The sequence below is a fragment of the Protopterus annectens genome, chromosome 8.part1 (assembly GCF_019279795.1).
Source record: "Protopterus annectens isolate FY-2018-M chromosome 8.part1, PAN1.0, whole genome shotgun sequence".
NCBI lineage: Eukaryota > Metazoa > Chordata > Ceratodontiformes > Protopteridae > Protopterus > Protopterus annectens.
Window position 1 is genome coordinate 345,905,339 of NC_056742.1, and position 10,826 is coordinate 345,916,164.

The following is a 10,826-nucleotide window of genomic DNA, read 5'->3' on the forward strand; positions in this document are numbered from 1 at the left end:
AGCCGATCTCTTGCAAATCACGGCTTAAATTTCTGTCTCTTGTTCTCTGGTTTTATGCAGTTGGAGAAATTCCGAAGTCTTTTGTGTTCATGTGAAGATGAAGATGAGAGGATTCATATGGCTGACAACTTCCGCCCTCCTCAGCCACTTAAAGGGAGAAAAGTTCAGGCTTCCTTCAAAGTGTAATAAATGAAAAACTAAACATCATGTATTATAAAGACGTTTTTGTAACTTATGAAAATGCATAAACACAGAACAGCAACTGTGTACATCTGCCAAAAATACAACAGCCTGTAAAGTCAAGAGTATCTATTCTTCACTGAAGTTTTCCTTGGAAAGAGTAATGTGCTAATGGTGTCTTATTATTCCGAGGAGAGTACAGCATTAAAAGAACTAGAAGAAGGGTGCTACACCATCGGTGGTACTTCAGAAAGTCGATGTACATACTGTACCTATAATTTTACCCATAATACTAATTTTAGGATATCTAATTAACAAATATTTTAAAATATTTTAATATCAATTTTTTTTTACTTAGATGTGTTCTTAATCAATAAAGAATACCCCTCTGGCAGGGGTGAATGACAGCTTTTGTGCTCTATGAAGTACTGTTCATGGTTATGACTTGAATGAATGCACAGATGAGATCAGATGATACAATGGCTCTCTAATTCCTAGCTCATGATTATTCTGCATTCCTGGGGACTAGCCATGGTGTGAAATAACATTAAGCTACTATAAAATCATTTTATCAATATACAAATGTATTGGATATATTGAACTTTCTTGTTGCCCATTTGAGATCTGTGTAAGCAATCATTTTTTTTATATATAAAATAAATTGCCATTACAGTCTGAAATACAGGAACAAGGTAAAAATGCAGCCATGGAAGAAAACATCACTACAAAAGCCAACACTTGCCTTATAAATCTACTATATTCAGCAAGATGCTGGGCTAGTTTTGTACATAACAGGTACATAATGCATAGAATTTTCTGTGGATAAACTTCTTTTATGCATGACATCACTGGATGAAATTTTCCAGCAACAGTGGTGAAAAGGAGAAATCCCCTTACTCCACTTTCTCTGTTAATTGCAGGGGACAAACACAAACAATACCTCATATTATCAGCATGGTATGACAACCTGGACTTAACCAAATATTTGTAGCAATCAAAGAAATAATCTTTGATGTAATGTTGTAAACTCAAATTTGACTAAACTGGGGTTAATGTAATGAAAGACATCACTCATTCATGCACTCTATATATATATATATATATATGTGTGTGTGTGTGTGTGTGTGTGTGTGTGTGTGTGTGTGTGTGTGTGTGTGTGTGTGTGTGTGTGTGTGTGTGTGTGTAAGACATGAAGTATACTAGCATGAAAAGGAAACTCTGAGACCACAATCTCAATCCAGATGAATTACAACATAAGTTATGAGTCTTAAACTTAAATATCTGATAAAAGCACATTCATCATAAACCTGGGAGTTGAATATAATCAGTGAATAATCATTTGAAGGGAGAGGCAAACTTTACTGCACTCCTTAGTACAGAACACTCTTTACTTAATTAGCCCCTCTGAGGTCAAACAACTTCAGAAATAAATAGTAAGTATATTACTTATGTTTCGATGACTAGTTAAGTAGCAGGAGTAAGAGGACACAGCCCACCATTTTGTGTGTGCATGCGTGTGTGTGTGCCTGCAGGTGATCCCCCTGGCAAAAACACTAATTAGTATTCATTTTATTTAGTTTATATTCAGAATGGAAATTACATTCTGAATTGCCAGTCTTATGTATTCCAATATTCAGGTCATAAAATTCTTCAGTACAGGTGGCTATTATATTTCGGTCAGTAGAAACACACACAAATGCACACAAACATGCAGTTTGGTATTTCTGTTTTTACTTTATAATATTTTATTGCTTGCCCATAGGCTCCCTATCAGTTTCTTTTAATTTGACACATTTAAGTCAACTGCAGGGTGTTGCTTGCTTGCTTCCCATAAGGAGTTACTATAGTACACTGTTATTACCTAGTTTCTCTGTAGTACATATTGGTGTCATAACTTAGCCTCCCTGTTATGCTTTGAACCCTGGATTTTCTTTTATATTGTGACTGCTTCTTCCTGAGGGCTTTTTGGGGGGGGGGGGTTAAAATAGTGCAGCCAAATCTAGAGCTGTCTTTCTCCGCCATCATTCGTACTTTAATTTCATAATGAGTGGTTGGTCCTTCCTTCCAGCTTTATAACAGACCTCTTTTCATTCACAGTATAGGTTCTCTTTTGTGTATAATCATGTTTGGCTACTAAAGATTAAAAAGAAAAATCACAATAAAATACATGAAAAATCAATTTATTCTGGGACCAGGTGATGCTGCCACAGTTAATGGACTCATAAAATGACATGTATTACCAGTTTCCTTTGGGAAAGGGATATTGCCCTCTAAGACAGAAATAATATAGGCTATTATTACCACTGCCACTTTATATGGTAGCCATGTTCTTCATGCCATATCCTTGTTCACATCAAAAGTTAATTCTGCGTTGCATGTGTTGTCAGCATTTGAATAATTCACTCAATAATGCATGTAATTCTACATGATCAGCATACATCCACTGTAGGCATGTGGCATTCCCATAATCAGCATGCATCCACTGTAGGCTTGTGGCATCCCCATAATCAGCATGCATCCACTGTAGGTGTGTGGTATTCCCAGTCAAGTATCTTGTAAACACTGTGTCATTTTTAAACAGTCCAGGCATGGGGAATTCCTAATCAGTTCACTTACAAGTAAATGTACCATATTTAACTTGCTGTTGCATTACTCACTAACTACTCATGATATTAGGTTTGAAAACTGAGCAAGGAGTATATCTACATTCTGCAGAAGTATACACAGTAAAAAAAAAAATCTGCAAATGTCATATAACTTAATACAATTTTCTATGCTAGCTTTGAATTCTAGACTAAATATGAAGCTTAACAGTTTCATTGTGGTGACCGATGCCAATGTATTTCCAATAAAGTTCAGATGGGGGAACCCTATAACTAGCAATTTCGGGGTACCTGTCAAATCTCCGAACGCTCAAAATTTCGAACGTTACATGGTTGAGATCAAAAGTTCAAAATTTTGAGTGCTCAAAGATAGACTTTCAATGGCACCGTACAGTGCAGATAGGGAGAATTTCCCTTTTCTGCACTGAAGTGTGGCCTCGGAGTTGGTATATATAAGTAGGGGGGTGTGGGGGGTGCAGGGGGGCTTGCCTCCCTTCCTACACTGTCAAAGTGTTTTTTTCTGTGTTTTCTTTTTTTTTTATGTTCAAACATCCAAATGTCGAACATTTGGTCTCGACCATGTAATGTTCGACATTTTGGATGTTCGCACATTTAACATAGACCCGCAATTTCCACGACTTTACTCTGCAAGTGACACTGTATGTACCTCATTCTGTCTTCCTCTAGATCTGTGATTCCATACATCCAGGATATGTACTACAAGTGTGTCAGGTTTTATTGACGTTCATTGATTTTCACACTCTTCTGTACTGATGTTTCTGGACAGGGTTTTAAATGAATTACCTCCAATAGGGGTCTGAATGGAGAGATGATAAAATCAGCAAGCAAATGGGATTACTATTGCTGGAATTGAATTCATCCTCAGGTCTTGGTGAGTACCTTCATGAGGTGGACCCTATTTTTACAAAATCTCACCAGGGCAACACTGATTTATAGACTATATTTTATATATCATATATCATGGTGAGAAGTAGGTTAAAAAATAAAAACAAAAAAGACAGCTGGGTGCACAAGTCACAGGATAAAAAACGTGCCCAAACCTGGTAGGTGCACTGGTGCCAGGACTGGGAAAAATGACAGTGTAGATCCTCAAGACATGGAAACATTCCTACAATGGGATTAGGCCAGGCTCAGGGGGGATTGCCCTCCTGTTGTAGAAGGAAAAAACACAAAAACTGACAGGCCAAAAAAAGAGCCATAAAGATAATATAGTAGACTATTTGAGGATAAGAAAGATATTATGTATTGTTACTATTATGCAAGAAGCCCAGAATTTATGGATAGAGGTTATTCAAAAAGATTAAGAGAGAGTAAAGAAAAATACTTGCAGAAGGAAAAACTGTGAAAAGTTTCAAATGCAAATTTGTATTCATTAATACAACAGATTCATAAAAAACATTATATAGACCAAGAAACTTTGGGCCATTTGGGAAAAAAAGTGATTGAGGAAATGTGAAAATATATAGAATAAAACCTACAGATTTATGGAAGGTATAAACAAGAAACATGGACATGTAAAAGAGATCTGATATGGTGCAATAGTTATGCAAAGGAGAAAGCTAAATTAATCAATATAAAAAAGTCAGATATTTGAAGAGAAATACATCAAAGGCACCTAGATATAGAAAATTTCATGATACAAAAAGTAAGATCACAAATGGGGACTGCAGAACAGAAGATTATCAAAGCAGAAGTTAAACAAATAGAAACTGAAGTTATGGAATGCCCGCAATGTGAAGGATTTAGTGTAGAAAGTCTAACACAGGTTATGTCACAGCATGATGGAACAATGAGTCCCCACAGTAAGCAGAAACAGGTAGAGTGGGAGACATCTGAAGATGAAATATGGGCATGGGAAAGAAGAGATTTAATATGGTGCAATATTTATGCAAAGGAGAAAGCAAACCTAATCAATGCGAAAAAGCAGAACCAAAGATGTTTGAAGAGAAATACTGGCAAAGGCATCCAGATATGGACAATTTTGCAATACAAAAAAAATAAGAAAACAAGGGAGAAAGTAGAAAAGAGGGTTAGTAATGGAGATGCTAAAGAAACAGAAATTGAAGTTATGGATTACCTGCAAAGTGAAGGATTTAGTGTAGAAAATCCAACTCTGGTAATGTGACAGCATGATAGAGCAATGAGTCCCCAAATTAAGGAGAAACAGGTGGAATGGGAAGCATCTGATCAGTTGCCACATGAAGATACTCTGGGGCCTTCAGAAGGAAACCTGTACAAAATGTCAGTAGGAGTTGCACAGCTGAGAATAAGCAGGAAATGGTGGCAATTCTGACATAATCAATGTTGTGGAGTGATAGGCCAGTGAGTTCCCATGTGAAAAAGCAACAGATGACACAGGATGCAGCAGAAGAGAATAGGTCACAGAAAGATGTTCTGGAACTTTCAGTAGAATGCACACAGGAAATGGAGAATAAAAAATGTACACTCAGTTTAGAAGAAAAAGATCCAAGAGAAGATTTGCTTGATTTAATAGAGATGGATAGACATATTAAGATTGATGAAATAAATAAATTACAGAAAGTCAAAAAGACAAAAAATGTTAGAAGTCTGATAAAATAAATGAACACATTAATCAAAGCTATTAACATAAATTCATGTATATAACAGAAGTAAATAGGATATATTACTGTGCAGATAAATTAATAACAAATAAACTCTTACCACAAAAATACAGAGCAACAAGGGAAAGAGAGGGAAAAAAAATCAAACGCCATCCTGGAAGTATTGAACAGAGAAAACTATAAAGCAATTAAGACAAAAGTGTCAGTGTTAGAAGATTATACAAGAGGGAACAGATCAACAAAAATACTTAGAAAGATGCAATAAAAGCAATGTGCAGTATTAGAATAGACCAGGATCTATTGTATACTATTGCAAATCTTCTTCTTCTTCTTTCGGCTTTTCCCGGTTAGGGGTCGCCACAGCGGATCACCTTGTCCGCACATTGAATGGCAGTGGAGTTTTACGGTGTCGAGTTGCCAGCCCGGCGCCCAACCTTCCACAGAAGGCACACTCACACGCACACCTAGGGCCAATTTAGAGTGTCCAATCCACCTGCAGCATGTCTTTGGGATGTGGGAGGAAACCGGAGCACCCGGAGGAAACCCACGCGACCACAGGGAGGACATGCAGACTCCGCGCAGAAGGCACCCCAGCCAAGGATTGAACTGGAGAACCTCTTGCTGTGAGGTGGCAATGCTAACCATTGCACCACCGTGGCCGCCCCATCGTATACTATTGCAAATAATAAACTAAAAATATCAGCACAAGCAGAAAAACTTAGAAGACATGCAGATAAATATAAAGGAAAAATACAAAATAAGCAATTTATTGATGACCCAAAAAAGTTTTATACAGAACTGGGAAACAAAGCAAAAGGAATAGAAAACAGCACATAATGAAGAAATAGATACATTTTGGAGAAATATCTGTGAATACCCTGTGGAACCCAAAGATGCTGAATAGACAGAAGAAGTAAAAGAAAGAGTAAGAAGTTTAAATATACAGGATATGAAACGGGATGAAGTAACGATCAGAGAAATTGAAACAGAATTAAGAAAAGCTCCTAACTTGAAAATCCCAGGCCCACATGCAATACCTAACTTCTGGCTAAAAGGGTTAACATCTTTACATGAAGATGTACCCCTGAGTAAGAACTACTTACATGCACACTCCGAACAGACACCAACCTGGTTAACAGCAGGAAAAATGATACTCCTCCTTAAGAGTGAACCTTTAAGCTATCCTAAAAACTATAGACCAATAACTTGCTCTCCAGCAATGTATAAAATATATACTGGGATTGATACTGACAAGAGTTTATAGTCACTTAAAAGAAAACTCAATCATGGCAATAGAAAAAAGGGTAACAAAAGAAAGTCATGGAACAAAGGATAATTTGGTGGTAAATAAAGCCATAATGGAATTGTAAAAAGGGGAAAAATCTAAGTATGGCATGGATAGATTACAAAAAAGTACTTGACAGCATCCTACTTTCATAGATAAAGGAGTGCTTACAGATGTACAAGATACACCCTACATTGATCAATTACATTACAGTGATCATGAAACAGTGGAAAACCACTTTGCAGCTAAGCCATGATAAAGGACAAATTATTATCCCAGTGATAAAAAATTCAAAGGGGGAAATCCTAGGTTGACTGCTGCTCTTTTGTATTACCGTTAACCCATTAAGCTGTCTACTTAACAGATTAGGTCATGGTTGCAATTTGCCTCCCAGACACCAATAAAGTGCAAAAACTTCTCACCTTCTTTTTGTGGATGATTTAAAACTGTATAGTTCATAAGATGAGAAGCTTAAAGCACAACTAGAAGTGGTCAAACCTTTCTCAGATGCTATAAGAATGTTATTTGGTCTTGATAAATGTGCAAAAGCAACATTTAGAGCAGAAAAGCTGCAGCAGCAAGAACATAGTCTGGGAGAGGGATGTGATATAAAGGAACTTGAGCAGGAGGGAGTGTATAAACATTTGGTAACTGATGAAGGAGTGACAATAAAACATGAAGAAATGTGAACAAAACTCAGTAAGGAATATTTTTGAAGACTAAAATGAATACTGAAAACAACTCTGACATCTATCAACAAAGTCCAAGCTATAAATCAATTTGCTGTTCCTGTTCTAACTTACAATTGTGGGGGTGATTGACTGGCCCCAGATGGTAATGGATCAGTTAGACAGGAAAACAAGAAAAATGCGTCACGCTTATCAAATGATCCTCGTTCTGAAGGAGGTATGGGCCTCCACGCAATTGATTACATGTATAGATCTGCAGTCGTAGGACTGCATACATATCTGCTGACCTCACCAGATCCAAACATAGTGAAAGTTTTAAAATATCAAGAGAACCAGTCTAAGATGACTTCCCTACTTACTTTAGCAGAAGCTTATCAGTGTCAAGTGGGAATGGAAATCAAACCAGAAGTAAATAAAAATCAGGCAGCAACTGAATGTGGCAAAAACAAAAGAAAGAATATAAGAAGAAGGATCAGATGAGAAGGCAAGAAATGTGGAAAATGAATAAATATAGTTGCAAATACAGAAAACCCCTGGAATAACCTCATGTTGATCAGGATCTGATGCAGGAATGGTTAAGGAAAGGTAGATTTAAACCAAAAGATGAAAGGTTAATATTAGCAGTCCAGGATAGTGGACTACACACATGTTGGTTTACAAAGTCCATTGAACATGTGGGAGAAACAGACAAATGCAGGTTCTGTAAAAAAGAACTAGAAGCAGTCACACATCTTGTTGCTGGCTGTGACACATTAATGGCAAAAGGCCTATATATACTGAAAGGCATAATAATATGGCAAGACTGCTGCATTGGGGACTGTGCAAACATTAGAATACTAAAGTAGCTGAGAAGCATTGGAAACATGAGCCACAAAGCATTATAGAGAATTATGAAATTTAAATCACATGGGATTGTCAATTACCAACAGTTCACAAAATAGATGCAAGTGAAAACAGATATAGTAGTCCTAGAAAAGTAGCGTTGATCATTGAAATTGCTACACCTAGTGATTACAGTGCATTACAGAGAGACACAAAGTCATAATACCAGGATTTGCAGGCAGAAACGAGGGCAATGTGGAAGAAGGATACCCAGCCAGTTCCAAACAGTTGTAGAAGCAATGGGTCTTAAAAAAAGGATTTACAGTCATACTTAGATATGTTACCAATATAAATAACTCCTTATATATCACAGAAGTAGCCAGCTGTGGACTCATTGCAGGTGCTGCGAATAGCACTTTTGGCTAACATCAAAGATTGAAAGAATACTAATTTCATGAACTTTAATCATACTTTGACTTAGGAATGGGGTCCATTCCCATCATGGCAATAGAAACCCCAAAGACTTGGAGAAATTAATCCGCCAAGATATGTACTACAAGTGTGTCAGGTTTTCTTGAATTTCATTGCTTTTTACTCTCTTCTGTACTGATTTTAAAATGAAATACTGTCAGTTTCTGGGACCTCCACCATATTCCATACTGGTGCTTCTCTACTACGTTAGTTGTTTTTAAACACAAATGCCCATTCCATTTATTAAATGTATTGCAGCCACACTCCACTATTCCTTTGTATGGCTTTGGAGTAACAACGTTATACTGGACTCTAACCGACCAGGTATTGCTACTACTACTACTAATAATAATAATAATAATAAAAGCATATAAGGATCCTGCAACCCGTTTTGATATGAACAATGAAATAGACGTTGCTTTTCATAAAAGGTGGGTGTGTGCAGTACACAAGTGCACCTTAGAATGGGTTGCTATATTGATTGAACACGATAGGGTGAAACAACAAAAACTGCAAACAGAAATTAGCTCCACATGTAATGATCTGGTTTCTAAAATGAACACAGAATTTCTTGATAAAAATCTGAAAAGATGTTAATGTCAAATTACAGTATTATGAGAAGGAAAGTTTGGATAGAAAACTGCATAAATTGACTCGTGACACCCGCAGTTACGATAATGGTACGCTCTTCCTGTCCAGGACTCACCGGAAGAAAGTTTTATGGTGAGTTTCATTTAAGCAGGGGAGTAATGATGGCGAACAGTCTTCGTTTTCCTCTGCATGTGCTTCCATTAGTTTTATTTCCAATGGAGAAGAGAATATGCATGCTGTGAATACAAATGACTTTCTGCCACTTCCTGAACCCCAGAATGGGGCTCAGCATCAACAGAACTTTCGAAACAGCACAAGTACTCGATATGGGGGACCACAGAGCAAGAAACGCCAGAGAGAGGGCCAATATAATGGACACTGGCAACAACAACCCCAGCAGTTCCCACAACGGAAAAGGGTAAATGGTAACTGTCATTCATATATTGTTAATTTGTCTGGTTATGTTCTTGATGACTGTGAAAAGGCCAATTTAGAATGTGGACTTAAATTCATTCCTACTGTTATGCCATGTATTGATGAGTTAAAGTGTGACATTTTTAGATTTATTAGGAAACTGCAGCTTAAAGTATTGTTTAATGGTAAGATGGCTTCTTTAGATTATTATTCAGATGATATTGATTCTGATTCAGATATGGATAGCTATTATTCTTGTGTATCAGATGAAACACCTAATGCTTATTATGTATTTGATACTAGCATGATTTCTGCAAAAAGCAAGTTTGTTCCTATTTTTAACAATGAGAAGGTTTTACAATTGTATAAGATGTAACATTTTTCAGTGGAACAGAAAATGTATGAGTTTCTGGGGAATGTTAATAACATCATATATAATTTAACAAACGCTGAATGGTCTGCTCTGGTAGCTCTCAGCAATAACAAGAACCTTATTTTTAAGCCCTCTGACAAGGGCAACAAACTTGTCATTATGGATGCAACCCAGTATTTGGATTTGTGCTATAGATACCTAAACGATGACAATGTTTATCTGAAGGTCCCTTTTTCTGTGTACAGGTCAGCTATTAGTGAGTATTTGGACCTGATGGGAAAGGGTGTAAGACTGGGGCATATTTCTCTGATGATGCTAAAAAGAAATTTGGTGTGGATGGTGCTGACATTGCATGTTTTTATTGTTTGCCCGAAATATGCAATGTCTGTTGAACCCACCTGGAAGCCCCATAGTATCGGGGACTAAATACTTTGCTCATAATATTGGATGTTTGTTACACCAGCTGTTACTACCTAAGGTGATGTTGCTACCTACATATATTAAAGAAGTCTTTGATTTTTTTGAAGAAAATGAATAATGTGAAAATTAATAGGAACATGTACTTTGTCACTATGGATGTGCAAAGTTTATTTACAAATATTGCTCACACTTTTGGTATTGAAGCTGTTAGTTTTTTCTATGGGTGAATCTCCTGCCACAGAGTATATTTTGGAATTGTTAACTTTCTGCTTAGAAAAACATTTTTTTTAATTTAATGGGGAAATTTATCAACAGAAACAAGGCACGGCTATGGGGGTGGCATTTGCCCCTGCATATGCCAACCTGAGTATGGGG

General features: G+C 36.8%; 1 protein-coding gene across 1 annotated transcript in view; it reads left to right on the plus strand.

Annotated features, from left to right (window-relative positions):
• Positions 1–587, plus strand: part of CA7 (carbonic anhydrase 7) — a 397,617-nt gene extending 397,030 nt beyond the window's left edge. Inside the window, exon 7 of the mRNA XM_044081917.1 lies at positions 61–587. Coding sequence (XP_043937852.1) covers positions 61–186 — 126 coding nt within the window. The 3' untranslated portion in view covers positions 187–587. The remainder of the gene's footprint in view (positions 1–60) is intronic.
• The last annotated feature ends 10,239 nt before the right edge of the window (positions 588–10,826 follow it).